The 13,787-nt window shown below is 35.9% G+C and overlaps 1 protein-coding gene and 1 long non-coding RNA gene across 3 annotated transcripts; both read left to right on the plus strand.

Annotated features, from left to right (window-relative positions):
- LOC124636963 lies at nucleotides 1-603 on the plus strand. The gene is made up of 2 exons (XR_006985168.1): nucleotides 1-214; nucleotides 316-603. It is a non-coding gene; the product is annotated as an uncharacterized LOC124636963 (long non-coding RNA).
- A 627-nt stretch (nucleotides 604-1,230) lies between these two features.
- Nucleotides 1,231-4,846, plus strand: LOC124636961. 2 transcript variants are annotated; one of them, XM_047173260.1, is made up of 2 exons: nucleotides 1,231-3,484; nucleotides 3,776-4,846. In XM_047173260.1, exons 1-2 carry the CDS (start codon nucleotides 1,269-1,271, stop codon nucleotides 4,554-4,556), a joined length of 2,997 nt encoding a protein of 998 aa, XP_047029216.1. In that variant the 5' UTR covers nucleotides 1,231-1,268; the 3' UTR covers nucleotides 4,557-4,846. The 2 variants fall into 2 exon arrangements, with proteins under 2 accessions (XP_047029216.1, XP_047029217.1); XM_047173261.1 differs by having other exon boundaries at nucleotides 2,041-2,125; nucleotides 3,055-4,846.
- Nucleotides 4,847-13,787: the final 8,941 nt, after the last annotated feature.

Consider the following 13,787-nt stretch of genomic DNA (forward strand, 5'->3'; position numbering starts at 1 on the left):
AACGCGCACACTGTGCAGGCGCGCCAAACCGATCCACCGTGCAGCACGAGAAGGGGATGCGGGACGCGCGGGAGGAGGGCCGCTGGCCGCGTCGCTTCGCCGGGGCCGCGCGCCGGTCTCTTTCGCCATCGGCACCGGACGAGTGCACACGTCGTGATTAACCTAATATTTTTGTATAACGCCAATCGCCACACGTCGTAACTATGAAACCTATGTAACTAATTACTTTCTTAAGAATATATGCAGTTTGTACCAGAGGCACGCGTCGTTTCATTCATTTGGCGACCGTCTATGACAATATTTTCTAACCCGAAGAACCTACAATCTACGCCGAGCGGCGCGCAGCGGGCTAAGTGAGGACGGCGGCAACACGTGCAGCCAACGTGTCTCCGCGGACCACGCCGTACCACCACCACGAGTTCTACGAAGACGCAGACTACAACAGCAGGCGGCATCAGACGGCGGAGGTCTAACCCGAGGGAAGTTGCTCGTTTCCTATTATTTCCTATCCTTTTCCTAGTGTTTATTTGTGTGAATAGCCTAGCGGGCTTAGGTACTATTCGTTAATTAGCTTGCCTATATTCAAAATGGTACAAATTTTGCTTTTCTAGCCTACGACGCTATAGTGGGCGAGTCCATTATTTTTGTGCCGCGTTTTCTAACCTACGACGCTATAGTGGGCGAGTCCATTTTGTGCCGCGTGTGTGAAATTGCATAGCCTAAACTTAATTTCATTTAAATCGTGCATCCTAAACTACGTGTACGCCTAATTAATCTAAAAGCATCTATATTAATGCACCTAATAATTATTTATTGTACACACTAAAAGTGTACCTACGCCTAATGCACTATAAGCATATCTACCTAAGCATATTAATTTTGCAAATTGAGGTTTTGGTTCTAAGTATTTACCAAAATACATGCCTATTGCCTAATAAAAAGTAAATTCCTAACTAGCGCAACAATTAATACAGTTATTATACCAAAGCTTGCCGACTATTTCAGTTGCGGTGAATGTGCATGTGCTTCGCTCAACCAACTGCTAGCTACCTGCAGCCTGTCTACTAATAGCAGCGCAGGTGCCTGGTGAGTGCTGCCTACTTCGTGCTGTCACAGCTTCAAAAGGTTACCGTGAGTTAGCGGCTTGGAGTTTCTATTGTAATCTGTGCCTACCCATTCATTGTTGCCTCTAAAGTGTTAGGTAGTTTATTCTTTTAACTAAATTTGTACCTAATTACAAAAAACATTGTGTTAGTGAGTTATTCAAAATGAGTGAAAGTGAAAAGTCAGAGATTCAAGTTCCTATTAGAAAACGTAGTGCCATCAAAGGCCAAGTTACAAAATTCTACAACTATTTACAAGAGATATCTAAAAATACTCCAATTAGTAGCTTGCAGTCTAAAGAAATTGTTTTAAAAATAGAGAAATGTCAAACTTTATTAAGTACATTTGATACCTTGCAAACTGAAATTGAATTGAATTGCTCAGATTTAGAGGAACAGTTAGCTGAGAGAGAATTAATTGAAGAAAATTTTCATAAGTGTATCGCATTGGCTCAAGAAATAAATGAATCAGCGAGTGTTTCAAAAACTGAACATCAAAAGCATGAGTCAGAATATGGTAGTGTAAATAATAGTCAATGTAGTCATAGGTTTAGTTCAGTAAAATTGCCCACAATAAAATTGCCATCTTTTGATGGAAATTACCTTAAATGGCTGGAATTTAGAGACACTTTTGACAGTTTAATTAATAGTAATGAAAATATTCCTAACATAAACAAGTTTCATTATTTAAGGTCATCCTTAGAAGGAGGAGCACTAGTAGTTATCAAATCAATAGAATTCACATCTAACAATTATAAAGTAGCATGGGATTTAGTTTGTCAAAGATATAATAATAAAAATTTACTTATAAATAATCATTTAAAAGCATTATTTAATATAGAAGCCTTAACAAGAGAATCTCACAAAGCTTTAAGATTCTTAATTGATTTAGTTTCAAAAAACTTAAGAGCACTAAATACTTTAGGGCAGCCAACAGATAAATGGGATGCTTTAATTATTTATATGGTGTCCACAAAGCTAGATAGCACCACTAGTAGAAAGTGGGAAGAATTAAAAAATGGGTTACCAGAATTACCTACTTTAGAGCAATTCAATGATTTCTTGCGTAACAGGGCAGATGTTTTAGAAACAACACAAGTTCAAAATATAAGTAGGAATGATAATTATAAATCACAAGGTCCTAGGGAGCAAAAGTATTCTAATTCTAAGTCTTTTGTTAGTTCAATGAGTAACAACAATTCTTACAAAAAGTCATGTGATATTTGTCATGAAAGTCATCATTTGCATGCATGTTCAAAGTTTAATGATATGTCAACTGAAGCTAGGTTAGATACAGCCTTAAAGTTGAAATTATGTCTCAACTGTTTGCGAAGTGGACATACTGCAAAACATTGCTTCCTAAAAGGTTCCTGTAAATATTGTAATAAGAAACATAACTCTTTGTTGCATAAAGATTCTACTGTAGGATGTAGTAGTAGTAGTTCAAATACAAATAATAATAACTTACCTCCAAATACTTTACCCACAACACTTTCAGCAGTCTCTGCAAGTCAGGTACTATTATGTACAGCTATAGTGGAAATTGTAAATCCTGAAAATAATATTTCTTACCGTGCTCGAGCTCTCCTTGACACAGGTAGTCAATCATCGTTTATTACAAATAAATTCAAAATAAAGCTAGGTCTACAGACACAATGTTCAAACCCAATACGTATCGCTGGCATTGGTAATGTGCAGTGTGACATTACAGAGAGGTGTAGTTTGAAATTATTTTCATGTATTGATAAATCATTTAACTTAGAAATGATGTGTTTAGTAGTACCACAAATAACTAGTAGTTTACCAACACTAAAAGTTGATGTTAAAAGTTTAGGGCTGCCGGCTAACATAATCCTTGCAGACCCTGAGTTCCATTGTCCCTCCGATATTGATATGTTATTGGGGGCAGACGTTTTTTGGGAAATAGTAGGTACCCAACAAATAGGATTGGGTAGACATCGGCCTATATTACAAAGCTCTAAGTTAGGCTGGCTAGTAACTGGCCCTATAGGAATAGGACAGTCTAATTTGTCACATGAAAATTCATATATTAATGTTTTAAATTGTAGTATTATAAAGGATGATATTCATGATTCATTACAAAGATTTTGGGAGGTAGAAGAATTGCCTTCAAATAAAATATCTTACACGCTTGAAGAACAAGCATGTGAAAACAGTTTTAAACAAAATACAAGTCGCTTGCCAAGTGGTAGGTTTTTAGTTAAAATGCCACTGAAAGAATCACCAGAGGAAGCATTAGGTGATTCATATAATATTGCCAAAAGGCGTTTTTTTAGTTTAGAAAACAAGTTAGATAAGAATCCTAATATTAAGAAACAATATGTAGATTTTATTAAAGAATATTTAGATTTAGGTCATTTGGAAGAAATAGAGCGTCCAAGGTTCGGTAATTATTTACCTCATCATGCAGTATTGCGTGAAAAAAGCGAAACAACAAAGTTAAGGGTAGTTTTTGATGCCTCAGTAAAAACAACCTCTGGAAAATCACTAAATGATATCCAGATGATAGGTCCAGTAATACAAAATGATTTATTTAATATTATGGTAAGGTTTCGTACTCACAAATTTGTTTTAACCGGTGACATAGAGAAAATGTATAGACAAATTTCTATTGATGAGTCACAACGTCATTTACAATTAATTTTGTGGAGGGAAGATACATCTCTACCACTTAAAGTTTTACAATTAAACACTGTAACATATGGTACAGCTTCAGCACCTTTCCTAAGTACTAGATGTCTATTGCAATTAGCTGAAGAATGTACAGATATGTCTATTGCTAATATAATTAAGAATGATTTTTATTATGATGACCTAAGTACTGAAGGCATTAGATTTAAATTTAGCCCTGCATATTCACCTCATTTTGGGGGTATTTGGGAAGCTGGGGTTAAATCATCCAAACATCATCTTAAGAGAATAGCTGGCAACGCAGCCTTAACATTTGAGGAACTTGCAACGTTGTTCACACAAATAGAGGCTATCCTAAATTCCCGTCCCCTATCTCCTCTCTCATCCGACCCAACCGATCTCCTACCCTTAACCCCTGGGCACTTCCTAATCGGGCGGCCACTCAAGTCGGTGCCGTCCTTGCTAATTGAAAAGTCTAGAGCTAACAGATACGAGCGTATAGAGCAGCTGCGGCAACAGTTTTGGGAGCGATGGCGCCGAGAGTACCTCGCCGAACTCCAACAGAGGACCAAGTGGCGGAGACCAGACCGGGAACTCAAAGTAGGCGACTTGGTCATCCTCAAAGAAGACAACCTACCTCCATTATGCTGGCGACTAGGCCGCATAACCAAACTTTACCAAGGACCAGATGGCGTCAGCAGAGTCGCCGACGTCCTCACATCGAGAGGGACTGTCAAGAGGGCAGTCCACAAGTTTTGCATCATACCTGGAGATGACATCGACCCAAATTCAACTGCTTGATAGCTGTGCTATCAAGGCCCGGGAGGATGTTAACGCGCACACTGTGCAGGCGCGCCAAACCGATCCACCGTGCAGCACGAGAAGGGGATGCGGGACGCGCGGGAGGAGGGCCGCTGGCCGCGTCGCTTCGCCGGGGCCGCGCGCCGGTCTCTTTCGCCATCGGCACCGGACGAGTGCACACGTCGTGATTAACCTAATATTTTTGTATAACGCCAATCGCCACACGTCGTAACTATGAAACCTATGTAACTAATTACTTTCTTAAGAATATAAGCAGTTTGTACCAGAGGCACGCGTCGTTTCATTCAGCTAACATATTTACAGTTATAGCATATATACAGTTTACTTGGGTGTGAAAATGTAGAAGAACTACTGCAGTATAATGAATACTTATTATTTTTTCTGACAGTAAATTGTTATAGTGACCTAAAAAAACCGCATCAGGTATTCGAACTACTTTTCATAATATGGTCTTTGAGCTTAGACGTTAAATATAATTTTTTGAACAAAAAAGCTCGTGATGAATCGAATCGAATCGTGAGAATAACCAACTTGGTGAATATTTACATCATAACGTTTATCGTTCATTTCACTAAAACTATTTTCCACGAAACCATAATTTATTTAAAATATACTTTAAAAGCTTACGTTATCAGTTATGTGGCCATAAAAATGTTATTGCATTGACTGGTAATCAAATTTATAACCTTTGAACCCTATAAAGGGCTAAAAGTATTTTAAATAAAAGCAATTTAACTTATCGGCGCAATAACTGCTAAAATATGAAAATGAACAGTAAAAATTCCACAATGTCATAAAACTAAAAAGCTAATTTAGCTCAATATTTATTCATAAAACTTTAATAATGCCTAGAAATCTACATAAACTTATTTTCATAATAAAACAACAATAGCGTAATACAAAACATTTTTTTCATAAACATATCTTGTCGTCAAAATGGCGGGCGCACAAAATGGCCGCCTAACAAAAGCATAGACAAAAGAATAAAGGTCTGGCTCTCGTCGTGGCCTTTAATGAGGGTTTTGGTCATTTTACGCTCATTTCGATGCAAATTCAAGGGTTTCATGATATTTAGAGGGCTATGCAAATAGGACCGAAAGATTTTGATTAAAATTTATCAAGATACTAGTTGTGTTGCACTGGTTTGTTTGCTCGATTTGTTCCAGGGAAGACGATGTTTTTAAAACAGTATAATTTACTGAGTGAGAAAAGATCAGGGAAAAATTTTGAAAGGACATTGTTCCGGCTCCATACATGTTCTGCCTAAGAACCGTTCGAATGGAAAGTGACTTCTATAAACTCTTAAAATTATATGGAATCCCATGAAATAAGTTTTCACGAACGGACACTTCAGGAAATTAAAATAATTACGAAAAAAGTTAATATTTTGAGGTTATAAATAAAAAATAACCAAGCTTGCGTGAAATATCAGAGTAGTATTATCAAACTACACTATACAAAATATCAACAATACTATATGTTCTCTTCTAGATCTAGGAAAAGACTACTCTACTTGATACTAGGAAAAGAGAAAGTACCTAGTCAAGTGTAAGATAATTCTTTAACAATTATCATTTTATAAAGTTGCATTTTCTGTCTGTCCCTATGAATGCTTAGACCTTTAAAACTACGCAATGGATTTGGGTGTGATTGGAGAGTAGGTCAAGAGGAAGGTTTACACCAAGGTTTTACATTGCCACCGTGCGAAGACGGGGCGTGTGGCTAGTTTTCATAAATGCTTAGAATTTGTATGAAAAACAACTACCTAAACGCTTTTGCTTTCAACGTTACGTTTCTTAATATATGTATAGTGAATCCACTTTGGATTTGTGATAAAACGCATAAGTATCCAAAATGGAAGAGTTCCATTCACCACAATTCATAAAATATCGATATTATTACGATAGAGAATTATTTATTTAAATGATTGTTAACTACTTTTATATTAGACAGTTACCTAGCTATCTACATGCCGTAAGGCGGGAATCGAACCCGCGGTCTATTACCAAGAAGGCACAGACCATACTAAAATGTCATTACTACACAAAATAATTTAACAGTTAAAGTAAGGTTTACCAATAACAATGAAAGAGGTTTTCGAGGATGTGCAATAAAAACAATATTTATATTCAATTAAAGGTTTTTAATCATCAATATTTCTCAATAGTATATTATCTAAGAACTGAGCAGGGGGTTCAATTGAATTTTGGTATCTCGCCCAGCTTAAGTACCAGATAATAGTCATTATGTGGGCACAACAGCCCACTGTTCTACGCCCAACGATACAATTGCAACAGTAATGCCTGATGGTAGGAGCTTCTTACAAAGTACACAATTGCGTCCAACAGTGCATTGCATCTCATTATGCTCGACTGCTTCAGACCAACACGTCGTACATACATATAAGGTCATGAGCTTCAACCTGTAATAAATAAATACAATAAAACATTAGTAAATGTCAAGTAACTTGCAATTGTGGCAATTGATTTGAAAACCGAGAAATTGTGTGCTTATGAAAACATAAGTAGGTAGTACATTCTTATCAAAATTAGAAAAACACTTTCGTAGACCACTTACCATACGGGGAACAGTCCATTGTTGTATGCAACGAAGTATATCTTCGTTTTCTAATACCAAAGAACCTCCAGCAGATCCACAATTTACACAATATAAACTATATTCTGCATCCATTGTTGTAATTATAATACAACTAAATTCGATCACAGACAGAGCAATATCCGAAAATTCCAGGAAAATCCAGTCCTTTACACACAGCCGAGTCTACCAAGTACGCAATATAATCGGAGTCCGTAATCAAGCCAAAGTTGTTAGAATAAAACCATGAAACGCATAGAAAATCACAAAAGAAACGATAGTCGCGAAGCAATCAAACTGACTTCTAGCAAACTGACTGAAGTACACCAATGTTGCCAATTACGAAAACTATAATACTCGAATGCCAAGCATATGCCAAGCTAGAAATTCGCGATTTCGCTTAAAAAATATAGAATACTAGTTTTTTTCTAGCTAGTCAGTTTAGGTATTTAAATGAATAAAATAATGTTACCAACTAGTTTTAATAACCGACTTCGGAAAGGAGGTTGTCAGTTCGATCCGTATTTACCGAAATCGCAAAAACTTCCGAAACTGGCAGCACTGGCTGACGGAAACATTTTATAAGGCATCAATAATTGTGACCCAACTTTTTATTTGGAATTTATTTATTTGAAGTGTCCGTGGAAAACTAAAATATGTTTCAAACAATATAAAAATAAATGAAAATTATAGTATAATTTATATTCACATCGGTTCTTAGGCCAAAATTGAACAATGTCCTTTTTGATGAAAAGATAAATGAGTGTATTAGGAGATTTTCTAAAGAGAGTTAGTGTAAGATACTGTGTTATTACTTATAAGTTCCAAAGAAATACTACGCTAAAATTACATACGAAAATTCCGCATTTTCCGACTGACTTAGAAACCAGTTTTACACTGTAAAACACATTATGTTAAACTGAGCTAGAACAAAGGGAACATATACAGCTGTTAGTACATTTATTAAGCAGAAAATTAATAGTGGTGTGACCATACTAATGTGCTTAGTACCAAACTGTATATTTTACAGGATCTAAACAATATATGGGAAGTATTAAGTGTACTATTAAAAGCTTTTAGTAAGATTTAATATTCTAAACTTGAGAATGAAAATGTAGTTACGGCCGGTTCACACATGTCTCCGTTTTACTGTCCCGTTTTATCGTGTACGTTTTTTTTTTCGTCGATGGCGTATGTAGTTGTATACAGAATACTGTGCCATGTGTGAAGTCACTCATACAACTACATACGCCATCGACGAAAAAAAAACGTACACGATAAAACGGAACAGTAAAACGGAGACATGTGTGAACCGGCCGTAACTGTAAGCTAGAACAATGATCGTGTAAGATACCAAACATTAACTTAAAAACAAAATAAATTATGCCTTTGATGTCACTTTGGAAGAAGTCGCTCTTTCTGTAAGCAAAAATTTTCAGACAACAGTCTTTTTTTTTATTTTTTTTTTCGGGACACTTTTTCACACACGGTCGGTTAGCCCCATGGTAAGTTGTAACAGCACTAAATTGAACAATTTATTTTTCACAAAAACACTTTATTGTTTTCATACATAGATACCTAATTATCAAGCCAAGATTTCTATCATATAAAAAATATTAAAAAATTACCTCATGAAAGCTGGGGTTACAAGCTAGTATCCAATATAAAGCTGGCCGCTGTCTATCCCAGTTCCCTACGTTATAGACTTCGGTAAGCCATAGAAGCGGCTTGTCATACGTATCAACGTATCTATGACAGTCGTCGGGTTGGACCCTCGAAAATCTGACGTTCTGTCGATTCGTAGGATATCGGTTTTCCTCAGTAATTGGGTTGTGCTATGAAGATAGTGATTGCGAGTTCCGAAAAATGTTGCGTTTTATAGAGTAGCGGGTTATTCTTCAGTGTAGTTATATGTATCCTCTATACATATAATGTTTAAAATATGTTTGTGTGTGTTGTTGTTTAGAAAAAATGTTTTAAATATTCTTATATTGGGTACCTATTAGAGATTTATTGTAAAACTAGCCGTTTTCCCGCGGTTTCACCCGCGTCCCGTGGTAACTACTGCCCGTACCGGGATAAAATATAGCCTATGTTACTCGTGAATAATGTAGCTTTCGAATGGTGAAAGAATTTTTAAAAACGGTCCAGTAGTTTTTGAGCCTATTCATTACAACCAAACAAACAAACAAAGTTTTCCTCTTTACAATATTAGTATAGATACATGTGCAATCATTTTACATAGGTAAATGTTTTATAATAATTGAAGGATGGGCATTTTTGGGCAATAGCTAACATAGCTAATAATTAACGATTAATATTGTGATTGGTACTACTACGTAGCTAGTTTTACAAACACTTTATTTAAATACGGCGAAGCAAGGATAATACGTTTCGTCTACAACAATCATAGTACCTAACAAAGTCTAACCATAGTTTTTCTCATTCAACTAAAGTAAAAGTTTCATCAACGCGCTGCCAACATTGTTGCTAGCAATATTATTATTTTTATCACCCCATTCTCTTAACACAACGAACAAACTTGGAAGTTAAGATTAACTCCGGCAAAGTATCTCCGATGGTGTAAAACTGAATGCTCCGTTATTTTGATGTAAACCCATTATTATACATTATTATCTATATGTATACTAATATTATAAAGACGAAAACTTTGTTTGTTTGTTTGTCTGTTTGTTTGTAATGGATAAACTCAAAAACTACTACACCGATTTAAAAAAATATTTCACCATTAGAAAGCTTCATTATCTGCAAGTAACATAGGCTATATTTTATCCCAGTACGAGCAGTAGTTACCACGGGACGCGGGTGAAACCGCGGGAAAACGGCTAGTTTATTTATATAGTGTCGTTTGAGGTTTTATTTGTTTATTTTTGGTTTTGAATTATTGTGTTTTGGCTGTTTACCGCGGTTTTATTTGTGTCCCTGGGGAGCTGTTACACGCAATCGAGTAAATATTTATGGAAAAGCACTGTTATTATCTATCTCGGTAAACAACTATTGATTAAACCAAAATTCGTTCGTTTGTTTAAATTTTATCGAAATAGTTTTATTAAGGATTATATGTTACTTATCGTATTTTAGCTGTTTTTCATGTTTTCACTCGCTCTCGGGTACTCTCCTATCTCGGGTCTCTTTCCGTACCCAGAGGAAATGCAGCCTGAGTCACTTAGGGATAGCGTAGAATCAAAACAGTATAATTAATTGTTTCCAAGCCTTTGGGATACAAAGACAAAAAAACCGGCCAAGTGCGAGTCGGACTCGCGCACGTAGGGTTTCGTAGCATCCAAACTAATATTCTATATATATGTCGCAGGGATATGATAAAAACGGGGATTTGATCAATTCCCTAAGGGATTTGATCAAATCACGGAGGATGTTAAAATAACAACACGATTTTATCTTTTCCCTAAACAAATCTAGTGAATTGAACAAATCCCTAAATTGGTTCAGTGAAATGACAAAAAACATGTCAGGTTCTTGTTTGGGTCGCGCTTGCAAACACTAGGCAAGCCGTAGGTGTCTGTCACGCACGATGCAAAACGAATAGATGTGCCTGTAAGAAAAATAATAAAATAATGTATTATGTAATTCACGATGCCACAAATCATGTCAAATCATCACATGTTTTAATAAGTTATTATTACAAAATAGGCATATCTTACGCAACTAAAATTAAAAAAAAAAATTTTTGTTCATTCTTTAAAAAAATATATTGTTCTGAGTAATGGTGATTTTTTATATCAATATTTCCGTGCATTGCACACACCTGATTATAGTGATTTTCATAATTATGTAGGTATATCTTACCAAATAAACCTTTAAAATATCAAAGCAAAATTATTTTTGTCATTTCACTGAACCAATTTAGGGATTTGTTCAATTCACTAGATTTGTTTAGGGAAAAGATAAAATCGTGTTGTAATTTTAACATCCTCCGTGATTTGATCAAATCCCTTAGGGAATTGATCAAATCCCCGTTTTTATCATATCCCTGCGACATATATATTTATGGATATCGAGCAAAAATGAGCAAAAAAATCACGTTTGTTGTATGGGGGCCACCCGAAATATTTATTTTATTCTAGTTTTCAGTATTTGTTACTATAGCGGCAATAGAAATACATCATCTGTGAAAATTTTAACTCTCTTACTATCACGGTTCATGAGATACGCCTGGTGACAGACGGACAGACGGACAGACGGACGGACGGACAGAGGAGCGAAAACAATAGGGTCCCGTTTTATCCTTTGGGTACGGAACCCTAAAAACGCGAATGAATCGATGTAAAATGAGTAGGTATAGAGATGGTAGAAGAACTTGAGAAAGGACATAGGTTAACTTTTCATCCCGACGTCAAAAACGGGTGTAACCAAGGTATCTACATTTTGTCCTGTATATAAAAAACAAGATAATTCCCGATATCGAGTGGGCATAACGCTGAAAGTAGATGCTTCACAGCTAATGTTTCAGATAAAACGAATCGCCTCCGTAGCCTTTGCTAGAAATTGCTCTGTAATTTCTACATTTAGTACGTACTTAGTTTGAGTGGGCCTAAAACGTAGCTGCGTGGTTATTTATTTTTTTGTTGATTTTAGGTGTTGTTTTTTTTTCTGTTTTGGTGATTTATGTAACTTTAGATTTTTGTTGCTCAATTGTTTATTCGTCAGGGCCGTAGACATTTCATTGAACAAACCTTTGTGTTCTTTTTAGAAACCATTTTAAACTTAGAAATTTTTTAAAATAAACTTGTAAGTTTATTTTGATTCAGAAAGAAAAAAAAAAACGCTTATAATTGTCTTAGAACATCAAATAAAGTTAAACCGCTTATCCTAAAATTATTATCTTAATGAAACCATTTATATTTAGCTTTCGACATTTAAATATTCAATCGTCATTTCTATAACTGAAACTCAATAAGAACAAAGCGCCATTTTAAGAGCCCAAGACTAATGATGATGATGATGTCCTCCTAGCCGATTATCGGCTACGGCGGCTGTTCTCATGTAAGGAGATTAGCCAACTACGCAAGACATATTATAGTGCACGAGCATTTGCGCAGACACAGGTGCACTCCCTATTCCTACACTCTCATAGCCCGATGGGACGGCAATCCGACACGACCGGAAAGAGATCAGGCGCAGGACCGACATTCACGTGCTCTCCGATGCACGGGTGAATCAATCACCACCTTCCAGGCTCCGGGCTGCTATGTGAAAGTCTTCTAAAACCCACAAAGCGATTTCGGCCCGACTCGGGAATCGAACCCGAGACCTCGGGTTCAGCAGCCGCACTTGCGACAGCTAGACCAACGAGGCAGTTAAAGACTAATAATAATTCCCAAGACTAATAATCATGGGGCAAGGTCCAACCCCTTTTCACCCCGGATTTATATTAAATTCCTTAGTCCAAATTTGCCGAAACAATCCCTATGGGGCTACCTAGCTGCGATTTTATTATTTCTTATCCCTATTTGTATATCTAGAGATATATAGGGGGAGAAATTCTATTAGACTGTTTTATTGCTCGTCCCGGAATTTTCATCTTCGAAACCTAGGATTTTTGTACTATAAATATTCAAATTGAGGATAAGAGTAGGTTTTTATTTGAATAGGCGTAGTGTGGTAGAGATCTTGCTTTATTTTTTCTACTTATTTTTTCTGGCCAAAACCAAATAAAAAAAGCTGACTTTATCAAGGACATAATATAGTAGACGAATACAGCAAAATCAAAATAAAAATACTAAACAGGGCCTATAATATTCAAATACATAAAAATACACATTATAACCAAAACATTTATTATTGAACAAAATTCGTTCTCACGGCCACAAAAAAGGGACAATCCACAGTAAAATTGTCATAACTGAAGGCTAGACCAAAGACGAGAAATATTGAATTTTATATACAAACCGCTATTTAGTCAAAATATTCCGTTTTGTTTTGTTTGTGGCCGAATATAAAATGTATGAGTTGTAAGCCCACGGCCGAAAGGCCACACGTTAATAATAAAATGATCGTACTTCGTGAATGATAGGGCTGTTAACAAAAATTTTGAAATACGAAGTAAGTAAATAGTGTTCAATAATAAAAAAAAAAACAACTGAAGTCCGATTGCAATTGTTCTTTGACCTTTTTTTCTTAACGACGCTAAAAATCATCAAATGACTCCTCCCGTTGTGGGTTGACAGCAGTGAGGGAGTGTCAGACTCTTACTGACTAAAAACCATCGTGTTCCGTCATAGGCCTTTTATGTACCAGGGCCGCGGTAACTCTTTCGAACAATCCCGCAATTGTTCTCTAGACTTCATCTTTACTTTCAAAAGATATGTTAAAACTTTAGGATGTGTATTTAAACCTATTTAAGTATGAACATTCATGTTTCGATTACAAATCAAATCACTAAAAAAGTTACTAATACAAAACCAGTAAACTCCAGAAAGTAAATCGATAGATTAATGAAGTAATAATGTGCATCATGTAATTTTTTGTAAATAATAAGTAATTTATAGTCAACTTAAAATCCCCACACTATAAAGAAGAAAACTCACGAACTGCAACAAATTATCATTTCATAAAAGTATCAATGTTCCAAAT

This window comes from Helicoverpa zea, chromosome 15 (genome assembly GCF_022581195.2).
Source record: "Helicoverpa zea isolate HzStark_Cry1AcR chromosome 15, ilHelZeax1.1, whole genome shotgun sequence".
NCBI classification, from domain to species: domain Eukaryota; kingdom Metazoa; phylum Arthropoda; class Insecta; order Lepidoptera; family Noctuidae; genus Helicoverpa; species Helicoverpa zea.